General features: G+C 38.4%; 1 protein-coding gene across 1 annotated transcript; it reads left to right on the top strand.

The window, feature by feature from the left end:
* Positions 1 to 7,881: 7,881 nt before the first annotated feature.
* Positions 7,882 to 23,454, top strand: LOC120301330 (vomeronasal type-2 receptor 26-like). The gene is made up of 6 exons (XM_039328440.1): positions 7,882 to 8,057; positions 8,776 to 9,064; positions 11,166 to 12,008; positions 13,211 to 13,438; positions 21,676 to 21,802; positions 22,553 to 23,454. The coding sequence occupies exons 1-6, from the start codon at positions 7,882 to 7,884 to the stop codon at positions 23,452 to 23,454; spliced, it is 2,565 nt and encodes an 854-aa protein (XP_039184374.1).
* Positions 23,455 to 24,403: the final 949 nt, after the last annotated feature.

Below are 24,403 nucleotides of genomic sequence, written 5' to 3'. Positions count from 1 at the left end.
TCTGCAAATAATTTGCAGATGTCTTCAGCCACAGTTGGTACATACAAAGGGCCCCCAGTTTCCTTAAAGTTGGACCCCACTGTCACTCCTATCAGAGTAAAAGCAAGGAGAGTACCTTTTGCTTTAAAAGGAAAAATTGATGCTGAATTGGACAAATTGATTCAGCAAGGAGTCTTAGAACCTGTTGACTCAAGTCCTTGGGAAACTCCCATAGTCATGCCTCTTAAGGCTAATGGGGACATTCGCATCTGTGCAGATTATAAATGCACTCTAAACAAGGCATTGCAACAACATGCATATTCTGGCCTCCCTCAAGGGGGGGGGGCATATTTTTGCAAAGCTAGATTTAGCACAGGCTTATCAAAAGTTACCTGTTGATGAAGCTGCTGCTGTAGCACAAACCATTGTAACACACAGGGGGGCATTCAAAGTCAAAAGACTACAATTTGGAGTAAATGTGGCTCCTGGAATTTTCCAAAGCATAATGGAAAATACCTTGAGGAGTATACCAGGGGTTTGCCCCTATTTTGATGATGTCTTAATAGCTGGATATTCCACTCAAAATTTAGCTGAGAGATTGAGGGCTGTCCTGCTGTGGTTCCGGAAAACAGGCCTCAAGCTAAACAAAAGACAAGTGTAAAATTGGGTACCTTCTATAGATTTCCTGGGATTCAAAATAGATGCCAATGGGATTCATCCTGCTGAGTCCAAATTAAAAGCTATCATGCAAGCTCCTAGGTCTAAGTCCAAAGCTGAACTACAAGCTTTTCTGGACCTCTTGAATTTCTATAATGCATTCATTCCTAACAAAGCTAATGTAGCTGAACCACTTCATAGGCTTCTGGACAAACAGGCAGTGTGACAGTGGTCGCAAGCACATGAAGCAAGCTTCAATGAGGTTAAGGCCTTACTCACATCCAATAATGTGCTTGCACATTTTAATGAAACTCTCCCTGTGTGAATCGCTTGTGATGCTTCCCCTTATGGGGTGGGATCAGTATTTAGCCATCTACAACCTGATGGAACTCAGGTTCCTGTTGCATATTACTACAGAACCTTGTCTTCTGCTGAGCAAAACTATGCTCAGATAGATAGGGAAGCCTTGGCTGTTGTTGTGGGTATTAAAAAATTCCATGATTTTTTATATGGCAGACATTTCACGGTCTACACTGACCACAAGCCTTTGTTGGGGTTGTTTACAACAAACAAACAAACCCCCCATATCATCTCCCCCAGGATGCTGAGATGGTCCATCTTTCTTTAGTTCACAAACCTGGCAAAGAAATGGGCCATGCTGATGGCCTCAGTAGATTACCCTTAAAAGTAGTGGAGGCTGATCCTGCCCCTGCCATCAACATTCTTTCCATTCAGGCGCTGCCTGAGTCACCTTTAAATGCCAGGGATGTGGCTGCTGAATCAGCCACAGATCTCACACTCTCTCGTGTATTATCCTGGGTTATGTCTGGATGGCCAGAGCGTTGTCCAGGTACTGAGTTTCAGAGTTTCTGGCTTAAGAAACATGAGTTATCCACTTTTCAGGGTTGCCTGCTGTGGGGCAGCAGAGTTGTTATTCCTACCTCAATGAGATCTAGGGTCTTAGGTTCCCTTCATGAGGGCCATCCTGGCATTGTAAGAATGAAGGTGCTTGCGCGCAGCCATTTGTGGTGGCCTGGGTTAGACAAGGAAATTGAGGCTAAGGTGCACGCATGCCACCTTTGTCAGCGCTCACGCTCAGAAATGCTCCAGGCTCCGGTTCATAGATGGGAGGACACACAGTCACCTTGGTTTAGGGTGCATATCAATTATGCTGGGCCCTTTCAGGGTCAATTCTTCTTGGTCCTGGTTATAGCTATTCAAAGTGGCTTGAGGTTGTACCTGTCTCTTCAACCACCACTGCCAAGACCATTCAAGTACTGAGGGGGATTTTTGCTGCACATGGGCTTCCGGATGTGTTGGTGTCTGACAATGGCCCTCAATTCACCTCTTCCGAATTCCAAGCTTTCTGATAGGCCAGCATGATTCATCATGCCACCTCTGCACCTTTCCACCCTTCCACCAACGGTATGGCTGAACGGATGGTCCACATCACCAAGGATGCTTTAAAGAAACTGACCTATGGAGACTGGCACCACAGGTTGGCAGACTTTCTTCTTGCGTACCACACCACACCTTCAAATTCTACTGGGAAAAGCCCAGCTGAACTTCGCTGGGGGCGCAAACTGACTACTAAACTTGACCGGTTGCACCCGGACAGACTGCCTCCTAAGGCTACACAACCCAGGGCACCGAGGTATCTGCAAGTGGGTGCCCTGGTATGGACTCGTAATTACGGGCCAGGCCACTTGTGGGTTCCTGCTGTAGTGTGCAAGGTTACTGGTCCCTTGTCATACGAGGTCTCGTTGGATGATGGCCATGTCCTTCGGCGGCATATCGACCAGCTGCGTACAAGACCGGACTTACCCTCAGAAACTCCTGGGCCTTTTTCAGGGGGGAGGGGGACCTCCATGGGCAAAGGGATGGGTGTTGGCAGCAGCCGGGCCCCAACAGAGAGGCCACAGATGGCCTAGTCCAAGATTCCGCAAGTGTTCCAAACAGGAATCCATGGGAACTAGGAAGCACACAGGCACCAGTGCCTACTCCAGCCAGGGAGTCACCCAGGGGGCATACTCACCATTCACCAATACCATTCAGCACTCCAGTCAGGAAGAATAACCGGGACCATACTAATAACTCAAACATTGCAAGGGAGCTGGCACAAAACCAGTCTAATTGGCCCAGTACTGCTACTGTTTCCAGAAGGAGGTATTCAAACAGGGAGGTGGCCGGAGAGGCACATCCCAATTCTGACACCTCCGGCACAGATGGGGGGGCAACTGAGTTTTGGGGAAATACTGAAACCCTAGACAGTCCCGTTATGGGACTGGGAAGCGAAGGAATGCAGCCCCTTGATAGGTCCAGTGTGGGCCTGGGAGGCACTACAGAGTTGCCTAACAGTGGCAGTTTTATAGAGGGGCCAGAGAGCCTGCAACTAGGCAGGTCAACCAGGTTACTGGAAGAACAAAGTCCTGGTCTGACGAGCCCGGTGGGCAAGCAAGCAGATCAGGCAACGGGGCACGGTCCATGGGGACCACCAGGGTCTGAAAGAAGGGGCAAATTCATGTCATCCTCTGGGCAAAATGGAATTGGGAATTCTCAGGGTCTAAGGAGGTCACAGAAAGTCAAGAGATCTCCTAAGTACCTTGAGGACTTTGTAACTCTGCTGGCAAAGCAGAAACAGTGAGAGGGTGTCTGCTGTTGGGAGCAATGGAAATATGGGCACTGGGTATTAATGCCCAGAACAATAGCCCAGTACCATTTGGAGCATGGGTTGGCACACCATGCTCGTGTTGTGGTCGTGTGTAACTATTCATATAGTTTATTAGTCTTAGCCGGGGGGGGGGGAAGGGGTGTTGTGTCCTGAGCCTGCAAAGGCAGGCTCGGGACGTTGCAACAGTCCCGGGCAGTTGCAAGCTGCCCGGGACCAGACCGGCTGGCAACGGCTTCGCGTGCCAAATGTTGCTATTCGGCAGAGAGGCCTGTGTGCCTCAGATCTGTAACAGAGCTGAAAAAACAACAATAAAGGCTTCTTGACACTACGAGATGCTCTGTGATTATTCTCCATTAAGCTGAGGACTCAACACATCCCATTTGGCATATTCAACAAAAAGAAACTACTGGCTCTTTTGAGTTACCAAGAGTGTAGCTTTATTGAAAGATCCATCTAGGCACAGGAGAAGCTAAGTCAGTTCTAGGATTTTCCCATGAACACCCAGATAAGTAAAACCCCTTTTCCCCCTCTGAACCACCCAAAGTTCATAGTTCCCTAATTGGGTGCAGTTCTTTTGTTTGGGAAAAAACTGCACAACTCAAATATTTTTTTATAACTTGACCTTGTGTATAAGTTTCACGAGTGACAGAAGGCTCTCATGCATTCCATAGCTTGCCCCCCCTCCAGGAATTCACTATTGTGTAACAGTCCTCCAGTCATTGTTTAGTAATCTTCAAGTGAAAGCAGGTACAGGCAGCCATGGAGTCAAGTCAGGTTTGACAACCACTTTAGTAAGACCACATCTAGAATACTACATCCAATTTTGGAAGCCACATTATAAAAAAAGATTTGAAAGAGTGCAAAGAAGAGCAATAAAGATAATTAGGATCTGGAGACTAAAACATATGAAGAATTGAGAATGGCTAGTCTAGAGAAAAGAAGGACTAGGGCTGACATGTTGCAATATCTGAGAGGCTGCCAAAAAGAGGAGAGGAGGGTCAATCTTTTTTTCAAACTACCAGAAAGCAAGACAAGAAACAATGGATGGAAACAAATAAAGAAGAGAAGCAATCTAGAATTAAGGAGAAATTTCCTAACAGTGAGAACAACTAACCAATGGAATGGTTTGTGTTAAGAAGTTGTGGATATTTCATCATTGGAGACTTTAAATAAGAGACTGGATAGCAACTTGTCTGAAATGGTATAGGCGATAAGGGCGGCAAAGCGTGTTCACTTTTCCGCACTTATTGCGTCCGCAGAATCTCACCCGGCCACCTTGTTTAGGGTGACCCGCTCCCTTCTTAAAGTGGGGGAGGCAGAGGAACCCTTGCAGGGGAGAGCTGAGGAGTTTGTTCAGTTTCTTTCAGACAAAATCGCTCAGATTCAGAGGGACCTGGACTCCGTCTGGGCAGTGTCAGCCGAGATGCCCTGGCTGGTCTTAGTCATGTTATCTGGAGCGAGTTTGAGCCTGTGACCCCTGATGAAGTGGACAAGGCCATGAGGGTGATGAATGCCGCCACCTGTTTATTGGACCCATGCCCCTCCTGGCTGGTTTCTGCGTGGGGAGGTGACATGAGGCTGGCTCCAGGCGATAATCAACACCTCCTTGATGGAGGGGTCTTTCCCGCAACCTTTGAAGGAAGCGGTGGTGAGGCCCCTCCTCAAGAAGCCTTCCCTGGACCCAGCTGTTTTGAAGAACTTTCATCCTGTCTCCAACCTCCCCTTTGTGGGGAAGGTTGTAGAGAAGGTGGTGGCATCCCAACTCTTGCGATCCTTGGATGAAACAAATTATCTGGACCTTTTTCAATCTGGTTTCAGGCCCGGGTATAGCACTGAGACTGCTTTGGTCGCACTGACTGATGACCTCTGGTGAGCCCGGGATAGGGGTCATTCCTCTATCTTGGCGCTTCTTGACCTCTCAGCAGCTTTCGATACCATTGACCATGGTATCCTTCTGTGTTGTCTCGGCGAGGTGGGGGTGGGCGGCACCGTATTGCGGTGGTTCTCCTCCTACCTCTCTGACAGGTTGCAGTCGGTGTTGGTGGGCGGACAGAGATCGACCCCTGGGTGCCTCAATTATGGGGTGCCTCAGGGCTCGGTTCTGTCCCCCCTCCTTTTTAACATCTACATGAAACCATTGGGTGAGATCATTCGGCGACACGGGGTGAGATATCATCAGTATGCAGATGATACCCAATTGTATATCTCCACCCCGTGTCCTTTCAGTGAAGCAGTCGACGTGATGTGCCAGTGCCTGGAAGATGTGAGGGTCTGGATGGGGGTGAACAGGCTTAGACTCAACCCTGACAAGACCGAGTGGCTCTGGGTCTTGCCCCCCAAGGGTCATCCTGATGGTCCATCATTGGTCCTGGGGGGGGGTAAACTTACCTCCCTCAGTGCAGGCATGCAACTTGGGTGTCCTCCTGGACTCACAGCTAAATTTGGAACAACATCTGTGCACCAGTTGTGGCCTTATCTGGACCGGGAGGCTCTACTCACGGTTACTCATGCCCTTGTCACCTCAAGACTGGATTACTGTAATGCGCTCTACATGGGGCTACCCTTGAAGAGCGTTCAGAGGCTGCAGTTGGTTCAGAATGCAGCCGCGAGATCGATTGTGGGTGCACCAAGGTACACCCACGTGTTACCTATCCTCCATGAGCTGCACTGGCTTCCTGTGGGTCTCCGGATGCAATTCAAGGTGTTGGTTGTCACCTTTAAAGCCCTTCATGGCTTAGGACCAGGTTACTTACAGGACTGCATACTGCCGCATAGTTTCCAGAGACCGGTGAGGTCCCACCGATTGGGCCTCCTTCAGGTCCCGTCGGCCAGACAATGTCGGCTGGTGGGTCCTCGGGGAAGGCCTTTTCTGTGGTGGCTCCGACGTGGTGGAATCAACTTCCCCCCCGAGATTCGAACTACTCCCACCTTGCCGGCCTTCAAGAAAGCCATTAAAACTCTCCTGTTCTGGCAGGCCTGGGGTTGATGTCCCTGGGGGGGGGACACACGATTGGGACATGTTGTATGAATGCACTCATTTTTATTGTTATATTTATTGTTTTAATTTTGAACGCCGCCCTGAGTCCCTAGGGATTGGGTGGCATATAAATTTTATTAATAAATAAATAAATAAATAAATAAATAAATAAATAAATAGGGTCTCCTGTTTGTGCAGGGGGTTGAACTAGAAGACCTCCAAGGTCCCTTCCAACTCTATTAGTCTGTACTCATAATTTTACAATAGGATATTGTGAAATTGTTTCAGAATTAGTAATAAAGAATAGGATAAATTTTGCTGTGAAATATGCTCCTATGATATAGATTTAGAACATCAGTATCATATTTTAGACATGCCAAAGTAATTTGAAAAATGATAAGATATGGATGTAAGGATTAATGGCATGGATCTATTTTCATAGATTGTCTTCAGGATGGTGGAACAGGCCTCATTTAAAAAAAATAGTTTGAAGTAGAAAGTTAATTTTCAAAATAGCAGTTTTCCAATCAAGTCTGCATCCAAACAGCTGCACAAATGTGTCACAATATCACACAATACTGGACATATTCTCTCTAGGTATATCATGTTGAATAAGCGCAGTAGGTTTATTTAGAAAATCCTTAACAGCTCTCATCACAAATTTCCTTGGGGAAATTTTTAAAGTTACTGTATATAGCTGGAGGTTGTGGGAAAAAAAGATATATTTTAAAATGTAAGAGCAGATACTCATTTCAGTCTTATTTGATGAAAGTTTTGTAAGCCTTTCTCTTAAGATTGGAAACATTTGTGAAAATTCTGAATTCAATATTTGAAAGTGGTGAAATGATTTCTGCACAACCTTAGAAAGTTTCAGATTAACATTTTGGGTTCAAGTCAGTCTTGATTTTCTGGAGATTGACTGAACTAGTCCTTGCAGTTTTGTTGGCAAGATTTCCGAAGTGATTTGCCTTTGCCTTCTTCCTAGAGCTGAGAGAGTGATGGGGTCAAGACTACCCAGCTGGCTTTATGCTTAAGGCAGTATTAGAACTCGTAATCTCCTGGTTTCAAGTCTGATGCCTTAACCACCAAAGTGACTCAACACATCTTTGCCTCTATCACTCTCCCCAAAGTATACATTTTAAAAAGTTTTCTTTTTCTTTCATAAAAATTATCTCTATTATATTTTTACCATTAGTTGATTTCAAGTTGGCATGTCTCTTGATATTAAACTAGTTATAGACAAAGTATGTTCCTCATGATGCAAGACAGACATCCAAATGTAGAATTATATTTCTTCCCCTGTAATTATCATGAATGATGATTAATTCTGCATTCTGGAGAAATATTGATTACTCCCACTGTGAAGTGAGAATTGGTTGATAATATAAATATCCCCAGTAAATTTATGGTTTGAGTTAGAAACAAAAGATGGGTAATGGTCCAATACTACAATAAACAGTGTTGGCATAGAATGTGAAGAGAATGAAGTGTGAGTGCTCATCTCAGGGATGCTTCAGACTTGAATAAGGCCAACTATTTCAGCACTTAATATACTTTGAGAATGATATTGATTCTTCTTTTGGTGTTGTTTCCACACATGGCATGCCGCACAGAGATAATGCAATGCACTTTTAGCAATCTTCCTATTGCTCATCACAGGTACTTCCAAACTGAAGATGTCATCATTGGTGCCATTACTTCAGTTTTTGTTTTATCTACAGATAAGCATTATTTCAAAGAAAACCCCATTATTGCATTTATTGATAAACCTCTGTAAGTAATAATGCCTTTTTTCATGCATGCTTATTAAAGTTATTTTTGAGCATTTGGTAAATTAGGTTCAGTAATGCAACTATTCAGTTCTAAAACACCATCTCTATGTGAGATGGGTGGCACATAAATCTAATAAATAAATAAAAAGGAGAGACATTTCAATGATTGCACAGCACTAGGTCCAAATATATTTACTGATAATATTCTATTTGACAAGATTATGTGTGTTAAATCACATCCTAAAAATGTGATTTAATCCTAAAGCATGAATTTATACAATAAAGTAGGCAAACATTTGAGTTTTGCATTTCTAAATGAATAGGTTTTGCTATTGTAAATAATACTGATATTTTTATTGTCTTTGTTCTTTCCTATTATTTTAACTTTCAATGCTAGACTACTATTGCTAAGGCAGAAAGAATAAAAATATTTTCCTAAAATAAGAGAAAGAGTTGCACATCCAGTACAGAGATCTGTTAAGGTGGGGATGGGGAATCCAATTTAATTATTTTAAATATAAAAGTGCATTTTTAAATTATTCATTTTTCTATCAACATACCATATGCATGTGCACTAGAAAAGAATAGAACAGAAATTCATTTCAGATAATTGTCAAAAATGCTGAGAGACATTATTTAAATTATGAATCAATGGTTGACTTCAAAAAAGAATTTGTTTATGAATCACATTTTTATAATATGCCATATCATTCTTACAGGGTTCTCACTAAGCATTATCAGCATGTATTGGCTTTCATATTTGCTGTGAAAAACATCAATGAAAATCTTAAAGTTTTACCCAATATCACCTTGGGATTCAGAATCCATGACAAATATAGTGGTAAATGGACCTATCATACCACTATGGAACTTTTTTCCCCTGTAAACAGATTAATTCCCAATTATAAATGTGATACTAAGGACAATGTTATTTCTGTCATTGGGGCTCTATATCCTAAAATCTCTCTTGATATGTCACATATTTTGGCAGTGTACAAAGTTCCACAGGTAGGATATTTTGATGAGTTATGAAACTTCAGGGTCACCTATATTCTTCAACATTTTTATTCTATTAAAAATAAAGAAATTTCTATTTATATTTGTTTAGAATTATATTTCAGTAGATAAATGCAGTTTTGAAAAAGGCAAAAGATGGATTGCTCTTCTTCTACCAAGGATCCATGCTGATGTTCTCTAACAATTCTGGGCAGAAATCTTCATTTTTTTCTTAATTATAATTTATAGTCCGAGTCCGATAGTGCTCATTACAGGATTCTCTCACCCCTTGCATAGATCACTTCTGCACCATATGATGCTGATATCTATCCATATAGGTGGTGTTTTCACTTCTACTTAATCATACATTTATTACATTTTTTAAATTGATGAGAACATATTTTCTGCTTCCTGCAAGAACAACTTATAATGTTGTTATAAAGTTACAATGTTATGCATGAGAGCATGGACAAAAAATATATCCAGGTTTTTAAAATCTTTTTAAAATTCACCTCTAGATCATAGTCTGATTTCTTTTTTTTGTTTTCCTTTTCTTCCCCTTCCTTCCTCCCTCCCTCCCTCCCTCCCTCCCTCCCTCCCTCCCTCCCTCCCTCCCTCCCTTCCTTCCTTCCTTCCTTCCTTCCTTCCTTCCTTCCTCTTTACTATTTATTTTTGCTTATTACTAAGTTTCAATGTCTCATATTCCACAACTATTACTAGATGGATCATAGATCCTGACTTTTTAAAGAAGGTAGGTTTATTTGCTTCCAGTTTGTATCAGTAGCATTTATTGCTGATAATTATTTTAGAATAGAGGCTGTCTACAAGCTACAACCTTCCCTCCCTCCCTCCCTCCCTCCCTCCCTCCCTCCTTCCTTCCTTCCTTTCTTCCTTCCGTCCTTCCTGTGTGTAAAGCTAAGTGATTCTTGAATATTTGCTTAGAAATTAATAATAAAACAAATGTGTTCTAGTTCAAAATATTTTTTTACATTTTTATGTACAAATAATTGGATAACCTTTGCACAGAGATTTAAAGCTTAACAATTCAATGAAAAAAAAAAAAAACCCACAGGAAAGGCAGAATTCAGGGAACATTTTTTATGCCTCTAGGCTGAGACAACTATGATCTCTGCTTCAAAAGAATGAAACTTCTATATAGTCTAACTGATTGATGTATTATTTTATTAAGCCTGGGTTGACTCTTTGCAGCCTCACAGCTATATCTTCCCCAAAGTGATCATTCTCTAATCTGAGCCTTCAGGTTTTCGAAACATGCAACCATTGCTGCTATATTTGAGTTAATCCATCTTTCTGCTGTCCTTCCTCTTTTTCTCTTTTCTTCCTCTCAGTAACGTTAAGAACTTCTTAAGGAAGCCAATTCTTCTGATAATGTGTGCAAAATATAATTATTTCATTCTCAAGCACGAATTCTGCATTGTCCCAAAGTTGCTTTTTCAAAAGGCAAATTGAAGAACTTTCTTGAATGAGAAGCAAAACATTTTTTAAAAAACAAGAAAGTCCAGTTGCCTTTTGAAAAAAATGACTGGGATGTTTGAGAATCTTCATATAGTTTTGAATTAATTTATTTCATTGTTTTTGGCTATTCGTGCTATTTTCAAGAGTTCCCCAACTCCAAAGTTCAAAATCATCTTTCAATTCTTGATTCTTCAAAATCCAATTTGCAGTTCCATAGAATGTCCCACATAACATTCTTAGCTGCAGTATTCTAATCCTTGTGAATATAAGTGGATCATGATATCTGAATGTGTTTTCAAAGGCCTTCATTATGTTTAATTAATGTTTGTGTATAGTATATTTCTTAACTGTTTTTCTTTTACTGTTGACAGTCAGTCCTAAAAGGCAGAAGTTTATCTGCCACTTCAATAGCTTCATTGTCATTTCTATATTTCTCCTTAGGACTCCTGAATACTACCTCAATAACTCTTTAGTAAATTAAAAACATCTGACACACCAATTCCTTTTCATACAATTCATCTTAGATAAGTTAATAGATGGAGCAATCTAATTTTTTAAATCACCCAGTGCTTTAATTACCTTCTTTCATTTTTGTGTCTCTTATTTTTAACCCCCTATCTAATTGCTATATTTCTAGTTTGTGTATAGCTCCCTTCCAAAAATGGAAAAGAAAACCCAGATCATTTCTCTCTATGAAATGGTCCCAAATCAGGAGCATTGGTACAAAGGGATTTGTCTGCTATTGTCGCATTTCAGATGGACCTGGATCGGTGTTCTGGTTAAAGAAGATGAGATAGAAGGATTTCAGCAAAACATAATGTCCATGTTTTCTCAATATATGGTTTGTGTTGAATTCTTAGAAAAACTTAAGCCTTTTTTCATCAGTACTATTTTTGATGAAATAAAACAATTGTTGGAAGTGTATGAGGCAATCATGAATAGCAAAACCAATGCAGTGGTAGTCTATGACCAAAATGTTTTACTTTTGAGGGTGTTGTTATATTTACCTCAGATGGAAGAAGTATTTACAAAGCCTAAAGCTAAAGTGTGGATCCTGGTCTCTGAGCTGGATCTTGCTTCCTACATATTTCAAAGGGGATGGGATATGCAAGTCCTCCATGGTGCTCTTTCCTTTGCTGCTTACTCCAATGAAGTTCCAGGATTTCAAACTTTCGTTCGAAATAGGAATCATTTATTCATAAAAGAAGATTTGTTTGTGAGAGAAGTATGGGAACAAACATTTGGTTGTGACTATCCCACTTCGTCTGTGAATGAAGATAGCATTTGCACTGGGGAAGAGAGATTGGAGAGCCTTCCAGCAGCTCTTTTTGAAATGAGCATGACTGGCCATAGTTACAGTATATACAATTCAGTCTCTGCTGTTGGATATGCTTTACATGACATGCAGTCAAGTCTACAAAAATATAGACTGCTAAAGAAAGGAGGGAAATTGTACTTTCAAGATCAGCAGCCATGGAAGGTAAAGTAGAAGTTATATTAAAAAAAATATTATGTTTGGATCAGTTAATTTAAATGTTTAATTATATGTGGCATGAATATATATTTTACCAAAAATATGATTTTGTCCATCTATCTTTTTTACTCCATTAGGTTAGAGGAATAGAATATCTAAACATTAAGCAGTTAAGCAGTGCATCTATCTATCTGTCTGTCTATCTATTATTGGACCTTTCTTTTATTTATTTATTTGTTAAATGTATTTGCTGCCCTTCTGTAGGGCTATTCTGGGTGACTTATAACAGTAAAATGGAAAAAGAATGATAACAAAAATGTAACCATAACAATAGTAAAGCAATAAAACAAAAGTAAACAATGAAAGTACAAGAATATGAATTAAAAGTTTTCTTAACAATAAGGAATAATTGATTTTTGTTTTTTACAAATAAGTGCTCATTCATTCATTCATTCATTCATTCATGTATTTGATAGCCCACCTTTTCCCCAGGAGCTGAAATAGACATGATTAAGAATATTTTTTTTTCATCTCAAGATATCAGTGGAATACTGACTAGTTCTCGGACAGATCTTTAAATAAAATTTAAATAAAATCAAGGTAATGAAATTGAGAATCAGTTTTATGTAGTGGTTAAGACATCAGGTTAGAACACTGAGTTCCATTCCTGCTTTAGGCACAAAGCTTAAATGTATTAACGGGGTTGTGAACCAGCTTGGTATAGTGATTAAGGTGGCAGTCTGGAAACTGGGAGATAGTGAATTCCAGTCTTACTTTATGTACAAAACCAACTAGGTGAGTCTGGTCCAGTCATTCTCCCTATCAGCCTTAGGAAGCGGACAATGACAAACCACTTCTGAGACCCAGCCAAGAAAACTGTACAGATCCTAGCAGTTGCCAGGAGTCAACATTGATTTGAAGACATACACACAGAAATTAAAAGGGTTATTCTACTCAGATGAGAAAATTCACATGACAAAAAGCAGTTCCTTAAACCTCTCTTTTGTGGTATCCAGAGACCCAGAGCAGGTCTCACAGTCAACTGAATGGACATTCAGTAGCTTAGTAGCTGGATTATAATTGTAATTATTAATTGAACCCAATGATGAGAGCTGCTCGAAGTTCACTATACTCTGAATGAAATAATTTCATGTTTTCTCTAACTCATCCTGTTATATGTGCTTGTTTGTTTTTTCTTTCATGTCCAGCTCCACTATTATCTGAAAAAAGTCTCATTTAATAACAGTGCTGGAGATGTAATTTCTTTTGATATGAATGGGAAATTGTTAGTTGGATTTGATATTATAAATTGGATAATATTCCCAAACCAATCCCTTCATCGAAGGAAAGTTGGGAAACTCGATCCTTGGGCTCCTCAAGAGAAGATGCTTATGATTAATGATAATGCTATCACTTGGCATAGTAGCATTAACCAGGTAGCCTCAAATTTTTATCTTCTATGATTTTCAGTTGACAATATTAAATCCCTTGTCATACAAATGTGCACAACTATTAACATGCAAAGATGGCAGACAAAGACTACAGGATTGCATTAAAAGAATGCAATATTCTTTAAAAATACAATTATGTATTTGTATAAAATAAGGCCTGTCAGATGGCTTGTTTGCCTACCAGCTAGGCAATTCAGTTTAAATTGCATTCAAGATTGATCTGAACTATTATAAATATTTGCATATTTAACATTATGTACATAATTTATTTGTCTATATTATGTGCGTGCTTGTGTGCGTATGTGTGTGTATGTGTGTGTATGAGAGAGAAGAGACATAGAATGCATATACATATACATATACATATGATGGCTTGTCTGACAGAGAGTGACTGGCCCAAAGCCATCCAGCTGGCTTTTGTGCCTAAGGCAGGACTAGAATTCAAAATCTGCTAGTTTCTAGGCCAATACCTTAGCTAATACAAGATAAATAGATGATAGCTAGATAATGGATGGATGGATGGATAGATAGATAGATGATAGATAGATAGATAGATAGATAGATAGATAGATAGATAGATAGATAGATAGATTACATATTGTATATAATGTACTACATATATTATATATTAAAATTAAATTAATTGAATCAAAATAACATTATCAAATTATAAAATATTATGTACAAAATAACATACATATCTACATCTATATTTATTTATTTTATTTATATATCATCCATCTCACTGTCAGGTAACTCCAGGCAGCTTAAAATATAAGAAATACAGAGCATTAAAACATTAAATACTAAAATATTAATATTGACAGAAATCAGGTAAATTAGGAACCAGAATACAGAATACAGTGGGGTGTCAGGAGGTATATCAATATTTGCATGAACACGTATGTCAATACTTATGTCTATAATTTCTGTATATCTCTAGCTAGCTAGCTATCTATCATCTATCTATCATCTATCTATTCTTCTATCTGAGAAAAGAGGAATTTTTAAGAGTTTTTTTATATTTTTATATCCATTCCATGAGAGAAGATTTAGAATAGAATAGAATAGAATAGAATAGAATAGAATAGAATAGAATAGAATAGAATAGAATAGAATAGAATACTTTAGTTGGCCAAGCTCTTAGTGTACATACAAATCAATGGAGTAAAAATAATCATTATAATAATGTCAATAAGAGGGCATAGTAAATAAGATAAGGATAATAATAACTCTACAGCCATATGACATCGGTAAAGGTACATAGACATTAATAGCACTGTGAGAATTAGATGTTCAGCAGAGTGATGGCATGAGGGAAAAAGCTGTCCTTGTGTTTAGTTGTTTTGGCATGCAATGCCCTATAGCACTGTCCTGAGTTGAAATAGTTTCAGGGGTCTGTAAATATTTTCTCCTTCTGACCTATGCAATATACAGGTCTTCTATGGAAGGCAGGCTGGTTGCAATTGTTCTTTTTGAAGTCTTAACAATCCATTGAGTCTGTATCTGTCTTGTTTAGTTGCTGTACCAAATCATACAGTTATAGAAGCACAAATGACAGACTCAATAATTCTTCTGTAAAACTGTATCAACATCTCATGAAGCAATCTGAATTTCCTGAGCTGATGCAGGAAGAACATTCTTTGTTATGCTTCCTTAGTGATGATTTTAGGTGTCAAATCCTGGAAGATTATAGAACCCCAAAGCTTGAAGGATTCTACTGCTGAAACTGGGCTGTTGAGTAAGAGGTAGTAGAATGAAAGGGCTCCTGCTAAAATCCACCCTCATCTCTCAATTTTAAGCATGTTCAGCTGCAGATTGTTCTGGCTGCACCATACTGGGCTATTGTTCAACCTCCAATCTATATGCAGACTCAGCACCATCTTCAATGAGATTAATGATTGTTGTATTATCTTCAAACTTCAGTATTTTAACAGAGGAAACCCTAGAAATGCATTGATATAAAGAAAGAAGATCAATGGAAAGGGCACAGAATCAGAGGGGTGCCTGTATTAATTGCCCGAATATTAGATGTATTAGATGTAATCTTCCCTAGTTTCACCTGTTGCTTCCTATCTGTTAGAAAGCCTACAAGTATGGACAGGCACAATTAGCTGAAGAATTTAGAATTTCTGGATGGGCTTCCAAAGAGAGCAATTTCAAGCAAGACAGACATTTCATTTCATAAGGGATACTCTATATGAGCTTTGATTGAAACAAAATATAATAATAATAATAATAATAATAATAATAATAATAATAATAATAATAATAATAATAATAATAAAAGACGAATAATAGAGAAAATAAATTATAAGGGTAAACTAGTTTCTCAGAAGGAATTAATTAAAAAATCTTTTTTGGATTATTATCAAAACCTATACAAATCTACTAATGTACAATTGTTAGATATAAATAAATATCTAGCTGAGGCAAGTTTTCCTAAACTGACTGAGGATCAGAAATATGAAATTAATGGTTTAATTACCAAGGAGGAAATTGCCTCAGCAATTCAACAATTGAAATTAGGGAAAGCACCGGGTACGGATGGGTTAACAGCTGTTTACTATAAAGCCTTAATGGAGGAGATGATCCAACCATTAAATGATCTTTTTAACGGTATCTTACAGGGTTTAGAGATTCCTCCTTCATGGCGTAGTGCTTTTATATCATTGATTCCGAAGGAGGACCAAGATCTTACTTTACCAAAAAATTATAGGCCTATATCTCTTTTAAACGTGGATTATAAGATATTTGTAAAAATTTTGGTAAATAGGCTCATGAGGGTGGTGCATCATCTTGTGCATAAAGATCAATCAGGGTTTATAACAGGAAGGTATATGAAAAACAATGTCAGACAAATTATTAACTTACTAGAATATTTAGACAAGAACAACCAAGTCTCTGCAGGGCTCATATTTTTAGATGCTGAAAAAGCATTTGATCAATTGAATTGGCATTTTATGTTAAGAGTAATGGAAGAAATGAATTTTGGTGAAAAGATATTACAAGCTCTTACGGTAATATATCAAAAACAAACGGCACAACTTATTGTTAATGGAGGTTTGTCGGAGGTTTTTACAATAGAGAAAGGTACTAGACAGGGGTGTCCTTTATCGCCATTGTTGTTTGTTTTAACATTGGAAATATTATTGATCAAAATTCGAGAGTCTCAGGAAATTAAAGGAATATATGTTAATAAAAAAGAATATAAGTTGAGAGCTTTTGCGGATGACTTGGTTGTTACTTTGTCGCAACCTGACTATTCTGTAGTAAACTTATTACAGTTGATTCACCATTATGGTTTGGTCTCGGGTTTTAAGATTAATGTAAATAAGACTAAAATTTTACCTAAAAATATGTCGAGTCAGGAGAAGCAGATTTTGGTTAACTTGACGGGCTTTGAGATTGTTAATAAGGTAAAATATTTGGGGGTGATGCTGTCTGTTTCTAATGCAAAATTATTTAAAAATAATTATGAAAGGTTGTGGGTCAGGGTACAGAAGGACTTGAAGAACTGGGAAAAGCTGCAATTATCCCTCATGGGAAGAATTGCAGTGATAAAAATGAATATTCTACCCAAGTTTCTTTTTTTGTTTCAAATGTTACCAATTTTGAAAAATGAGATTAATTTAAATGAATGGCAGAAGGGTCTCAATAAATTTATTTGGGCAGGGAAAAAACCAAGGGTTAAGTTCAAAATTATGCAAGATTTTCGTGAGAGGGGTGGACTCAAGGTACCAAATTTGAAATTATATTATGATGCGGTGGCTTTAACATTAATTAGTGATTGGGTAAATTTGACAAACTCTGAGATACTTTATTTAGAGGGATGGGATTTACTTTATGGGTGGCATGCCTATTTAATATTTAATAAAAAAATAGATTGGGCTTTTAAATCTCATATTTTAAGAATTTCTTTACTTAGGATTTGGAGAAAATATTATAAAAGTGATTTTAAAGTACCATTATGGGCTATACCTTGGCATGCGATAGAAGGAATAAAAAGAGGGGTTAAAATGGATATGGTGTCTTATAGACAGTTACTTAAATGGGATGGACAAAACTGGCAATTAAAATCACGGGAAGAATTAACACAAGAAAATTTTACTTATTCTTGGTTCCAATATAGGCAACTACTAGATAGATGGAAGATGGATTGTAAGGTGGGTTTTCTTAGAGAAGATGAAAATCTTATTAAGCAACTGAAGGATCAAAGACAAACCCACATTAAGAGAATTTATGGGGTTTTAGTTGAATTGGACTCAGAAACGGAACTAATTAAAGATTGTATGATTAGATGGGCGCAGAACTTTGGTGAGCCAGTTTTATTGGACACCTGGGAAACTATTTGGGTGAGAAATGTCAAATTTACTCAAGCACAGAATTTAAGGGAGAATTTTTATAAAATGTTTTATAGATGGCACCTTGATCCACAAAAAATGTCTTATATGTACCCTGACGTACAACCCAAATGCTGGAGATGTGGTTATAAGGAGGCTTCTTATTATCATATTTGGTGGTCATGCAGAGAGATAAAAGCATTTTGGATCAAAATATGGTGGAATATCCAGAGAATTTTTAGAAGGAGGGTAAAATTCACTCCGCAATTATTTTTGTTAGGTATTGTTACAGATTGTGATACAAAGGAGGTTGTATTGATGTTAAATTTGATTACAGCCGCGAGGCTGTTAGTTGGACAATATTGGAAGAAGGAATCTTTGCCTACATTGCAGGAATGGTTTTTTAAAGTAGCTTATTTGGCGGAAATGGCAAAGATTTCGGCTTTCTTAAAGCAACAAACGCAAGAGAAGTTTCTTGCTATTTGGGATAAATGGATAAAATTTATACAATTTAGATTGGGTATACAAAAATATCATATAGCTTTTTCATAAGTTTTATTTTCATATATATTATAGACATCTTTTTTATATATATAAATATAAAGTTTTTATTTTAATTCTTATCTTTATTTTTTTAAGCCTATATTCTGCTCTGGGAAGCTCAGAGGGGGGAAGGGAGGGTTTTGGGGAGGGGTTTGGGATGGGGTTTTTTTTTATATATGTATTGTTTAATTTTTCTTTTTTGTATATGTTGTTCTTTGTTTTGTATTGTTTTTGTTTTTTCTGTAAAATTTATAAAACTTTTAATAAAAAAAAAAAAAAAAAAAAAAAAAAAGACAAAATGCCAAATCCAGTCTGAACATCTGGCTGACTGTGCGATAATTGATAATAATAATATTAATAATAATAAAGGCGGCCTTACTAGAAACTGCTTCCATCCTGCGACGATACCTGTAATACCATCAAACATCCACATCTGCCTATCCCAGGTCCTGGGTAAGGACTCGATAGGTAGACAAAATGCCAAATCCAGTCTGAACATCTGGCTGACTGTGCGATGATCTATAATAATAATAATAATAAGATTGGAAGGGACCTTGGAGGTCATCAAGTCCAACCCCCTGCTCAGGAAGGTAACCCTATACAATTTCAGACAAATGACTGTCCAGTTTCTTCTTAAAAACTTCCAGTGTTGGAGCATTCACCACTTCTGGAGGCAGGTTGTTCCACTGGTTAATTGTTCTAATTGTCAGGAAGTTTCTCCTTAGTTCTAGGTTGCTTCTCTCTTTGGTTAGTTTCCACCTGTTGCTTCTTGTCCTGCCTTCAGGTGCTCTGGAAAATAGCTTGACTCCCTCTTCTCTGTGGCAGCCCCTGAGATGTTGGAACACCACTATCATATCCCCCCTCGTCCTTTTTTTCATTAAACTAGACATACCCAATTACATCAACCTTTCCTTATATGTTTTAACCTCCAGTCCCTAATCATCTTTGTTGCTCTTCTCTGTACTCTTTCTAGAGTCTCAACATCTTTTTTACATCGTGGTGACCAAAACTGGATGCAGTATTCCAAGTGTGGCCTTACCAAGGCATTGTAGAGTGGTATTAATACTTCACATGATCTTGATTCTCTCCCTCTGTTAATGCAGCCTAGCACTGTGTTGGCTTTTTTGGCAGCTGCAGCACACTGCTGGCTCATTTAAATGATTGTCCACTAGGACTCCAAGATCCCTCTCACAGTTACTACTATTGAGCAAGGTACCCCGTATACTATACCTACACATTTGGTTTTTCTTGCCTAAATGTAGAACCTTACTTTTTTCACCATTGAATTTCATTTTGTTAGATAGCACCTAGTGTTCAAGTCTGTCCAGATTCTCCTGTATCCTAAGCCTGTCTTCTGGAGGGTTGGCTATTCCTGCCAGCTTGGTGTCGTCTGTAAATTTGATGAATTCCCCATCTATCCCCTCATCCAAATCATTGATGAAGATGTTGAAGAGCACTGTGCCCAGAACAGAGCCCTGGGGCATTCCATTACACACTTGTAGATGTGGTTCCATTGAGGACTACACGCTGAGTACAGCTAGTCAGCCACGGATCCATCTGGTGGTGATGCTGTCTAACCCGCATTTTTCTATCTTATCAAGTAGTAGGTTGTGATCTACTTTGTCAAATGCCTTACTGAAGTCCAAGTAAATTATGTTCACAGCATTCCTCTGGTCCACTAATTTTGTCACTTAGTCAAAGAATGTAATAAGGTTTGTCTGGCATGATCTGTTTTTGACAAACCCATGTTGGCTTTTAGTAATGACTTGGTTTGCCTGTAGGTGTTCGCTGATTCGTTGTTTGATTATCTTTTTCAGAATCTTCCCAGGTATTGAGGTCAGGCTGATAGGTCTGTAATTTCCTGAATCAATTTTTTCCCCTTTTTTGAAGATGGGAACTACATCAGCTCTTTTCCAGTCCTCTGGTAGTTCCCCAGTGCTCCAGGATCTTTGAAAAATATAGTTCAATGATCACATCTGCCACATTCTGAGATCACATCTGCCAGTTCCTTGAGAACCTTGGGATGTAATCCATCTGGTCCTGGTGACTTGAACTCTTCTAGGCTGGACAGGTGCTCACTTACCATTTTCTTGTCTACCTTAACTTGTGTTTCTATTCTGTTTTTTATGGCACTATTTTTGATAGGTTAATCTGCTTTTTCCCTTTGTGTAAAGACAGATGCGAAAAATGAGTTAAATAGTTCTGCTTTCTCTCTGTTGCTTGTCACCTTCTTGCCACTTTCACCCACTAATGGACAAATCATTTCCTTCACCTTTTTCTTGTTTTTTACATGTTGAAAGAAGCTTTTTTTGTTATTTTGACTTTGGTCGCAAGCCTTAGTTCATTTTGAGCCTTAGCTTTCCTCACTTCATCTTTGCAGGCTCAGGCTATTTGCTGATATTCTGACTTAGTTATGTGCCCCTCTTTCCACTTTCTATACTTGTCCTTTTTATCTTTCAATTTGTCAGAGAGTTCTTTATGCAGCCATGCTGGTTTCTTTTGAGAGTTGTTATTTTTCCTCTTTGTTGATATTGTGCTAGACTGAGCTTTTATTATCTTATTTTTCAAAATTTCCCAAGCTTCTTGAGTTGTTTTCCCCTGGAGGATTCTCATCCATGGAATCCTTCCCAAGCCCTCTCTAAGTTTATTGAAATTAGTTCTCTTGAAGTCCAAGACTCTAGTTTGACTGTGTTCTATTGCTTGTGCTTCCATAATGTGGAATTCCAATATTGCATGATCACTTCCTCCCAGGGTTCCTATGGCTTCCATCATTTCATCTCTGTTAGTGAGAATTAGATCCAAAAATGGCTATTCCCCTAGTTCCCTTCTCTACTTTTTGGGAGATAAAGTTGTCTGCTAGGTTTGTCAGGAATCTGTTTGATCTTCCACTTGGTGCAGAGTTTGTCTCCCAGTTCAGGGTAGTTAAAGTCCCCCATAACTATTGTGATATGCTTCCTACATACCTTAGTTAACTGACTAGCAAAAAGCTCATCTATTTCCTCTGTTTGGTTGGGTGGCCTATAGTATATACCTATGGCAATGTCATTTCCCCCCCCCTTTTGTATTGACCCAAAAAACTTTCTTTGAAGTTTTCTAGAATCCTAAAATGCTAAGGAAATAAATGTTCCAGAAACTCAGTATGAACTCAGTGTAAATGTAATGTAATGTAAATACGTGCCATAAGTATGTCTGAATCATATTGCAACTAGTATCCAGATGGGCAATTCAAAAACTTCTGTAGACATATCAGTCTTTAAAAATCTAAACTTATGTTCTGAACATTTTCAAATATTTTCCTGAAGGGTAAAACTTTACTTTTCCTCATTTATGGATTAGATTATACCCACATCTGTTTGTTCTGTTAGCTGCCATCCTGGTTATTTCAAACAAAAGCAAGAGGAGAAACCACCTTGCTGCTATGACTGTATTGTATGTCCTGAAGGGAAATGGTCAGGCTTGAATGGTAAGAGCTATCATTCAACTCTTAATAACCCTAGTTTGCTTTTCTTCTGTATGGTGGTAATATCTATGCACATACACAAAGTTGATGGCAGAAAAAGAGTGCCAGAATTATTCAAACTTATTGTTTTAATTTAACTCATCATTGTTTAAAACAATATATTTCATCAGAGAATTTTATTATAACAATAAAGCAACATCAATTACATATAATGACACTATTGCAATTAATAATTTAACACATATTTATTTTAAGTTAGCTGAACTAGAGTAATCTTATTTTAAATATTTTTTTTTAAAAAAATCAACCTGAAATAATTAGTAGCAAAACAGTGCAGTTCCATATTCTTTTCTTTATAATCTGCACATTTCATTGAAGATCTGTAAATAATATTTTTCTTCATGTTTTTTTAGGAAGACTTTAGTGGTTTAGAAGTCTGCTGTTCTTACTTAAATATTCAAAAGCCTGAATTAAATAAAAAGAAAGAAATATTTAGATTGCTTGACATTTCATTCCCAGATTGTTAGAATTTTTAATACAATGCCATAAATAATTAATTCATTGATTGTATGCCATCAAGGAGGGGTCAGATTTAGTGACCATATAGCTAAGTCTTCTCTAGAATAAGCAGTAATAAACTGGGTTTAAAACTGAAATATAATTCTAAATCACAATAATCAGAATATTTTTGTAATACTGAGGATAAAAATATCTATGAAAAAACAATGAAAATGAGTCTTTCCATTTTTTTAGATGCTGAAGACTGTTCAGGATGCAAAGAAGATCAATATGCAAGCAAAGATAAAACTTCCTGTATTCCCAAGAGAGTAACTTCCTTGACTTACGAAGAACCTTTGGGCATTGTTTTGACTATTGTGGCCCTCTCATTTTTTTTATTCACAGCTATGATTTTTGGAATATTTTTGAAACATCATCACACCCCCATTGTCAAAGCGAATAACCGGGATCTCACCTACATTCTTCTCATTTCTCTCCAGCTCTGCTTCCTTTGTTCATTGCAGTTCCTTTTTAGACCTGGGGTTATAATATGCCTCTTTCGACAAATCACTTTTGGACTCATCTTCTCAGTGGCTGTATCATGTATCTTGGCCAAAACCATCATTGTGGTTTTAGCTTTCCTGGCCACCAAGCCAGGATCCAGAATGAAAAAGTGGGTAGGGAAACAATTGGCAACCTTCATTGTACTTTCCTGCTCTCTTGTCCAAGCAGTCATTTGTATATTATGGCTGGCAAAGACTCCCCCCTTCCCAGATGCTGATATGATGTCTGTTACTGAAGAAATTATACTAGAATGCAATGAAGGCTCAGTGTTCATGTTTTATTGCATCCTGAGCTATATGGGTTTCCTGGCAGCAGCCAGTTTTATAGTGGCTTTTCTGGCCAGGAAACTCCCCAGCACTTTCAATGAAGCCAAGCTGATCACTTTCAGCATGTTAGTCTTTTGCAGTGTGTGGTTAGCTTTCATTCCAGCCTATCTGAGCACTAAAGGAAAATATGTGGTGGCTGTGGAGATTTTTTCTATATTAGCCTCTAGTGCTGGGTTACTCAGTTGCATATTTTTACCAAAATGCTATATAATTCTCTTGAAACCTGAGTTAAACCAGAGAGAACTACTCACACAGAGAAAATATTAACAAACCCCGTGTTTCATTTAAATTGTTCCTGACTATTATTCTTTAAGCTGTGTCCTATTAGGTATGCTAGCAATTATGGAATGTAGGCATGATTATTTCAAAAGAATCTCTAGAAATGTTTACTGCTACTAGAGTCATGGCATTAAAAGTTGTCAGTTATTCACAAGACTATAATGAAAAACAGGGTTTTAGTCACACGGTATTATACATATTACTTGAGTATAATTTTGAGGATAGATTTATTTGTCACATTACATTGCTATTCTGTGCAGCTTTTCCCTGTGCATCAGTTCTTGCTTTTCCAATGATCTCCAGGAAATGAAGTGGTAGAACAGACATCTGGAGTATGGTTGGATGAGAAAAGGAGTGAATCTCATTAAACATAATTCAAATTCTGCATTCAGGGATATATCATGATGATACGAGTGCTAAAACATCACACTATTTCTCTGTGCTTATTATGTTATCTGATAGACAACTGGTGGCCTGATTTAGGGTGATCTCTTCTTTGCTGTGGAGAGCCAGGCCACAAGATCTGACCTCTTCGGGGGCTACAGGGAAAACTATACATGCTATCTGGTGGCTACAATTTATCACATACACTCAGAGTTGGCCTTTAGACAGGTCCAGATAGGTTGCCTGGAATATCACCTTATGGCAGACATGTCAAACACAAGGCCCGGGGGCCCACAAAGTGGTTTCATGTGGCCCACAAAGCCATCCTGGAAACAGTGAAGGAACAGTCCCCATTGCCTTGGCCCTGGCCCAGGCTGGCTGGGAGCCAATGTACAATTTCTATGCTGAAACACATTCAGTCTTACCTCCACAAGGCCATCTGGAAACAACGAGGAACCAGCCCCTGCTGCATCGGCCCCACCCCATGGGTGCAGGCTGGGGAGGAATCACTTTTGTGAGGAATGAAGAAATGCACCATCGCACTGGCCACTTC

The sequence above is a fragment of the Crotalus tigris genome, unplaced genomic scaffold (genome assembly GCF_016545835.1).
Source record: "Crotalus tigris isolate CLP2741 ecotype Arizona unplaced genomic scaffold, ASM1654583v1 scf7180000024376.1991246, whole genome shotgun sequence".
Lineage (NCBI taxonomy): Eukaryota > Metazoa > Chordata > Lepidosauria > Squamata > Viperidae > Crotalus > Crotalus tigris.
The sequence above is the reverse complement of the archived record's forward strand: the minus strand, read 5'-3'. Positions and strand labels throughout refer to the sequence as shown.

What these genes read in the sequence shown, in the direction of transcription:
- LOC120301330 (XM_039328440.1), top strand. Translation starts at nt 7,882, where the DNA reads ATGGCATGCCGCACAGAGATAATGCAATGCACTTTTAGCAATCTTCCT. An exon ending in GCATTTATTGATAAACCTCT is followed by an intron (nt 8,058 to 8,775) that starts GTAAGTAATAAT and finishes TCATTCTTACAG; the next exon opens with GGTTCTCACTAAGCATTATC. An exon ending in AAGATCAGCAGCCATGGAAG is followed by an intron (nt 12,009 to 13,210) that starts GTAAAGTAGAAG and finishes TTTCATGTCCAG; the next exon opens with CTCCACTATTATCTGAAAAA.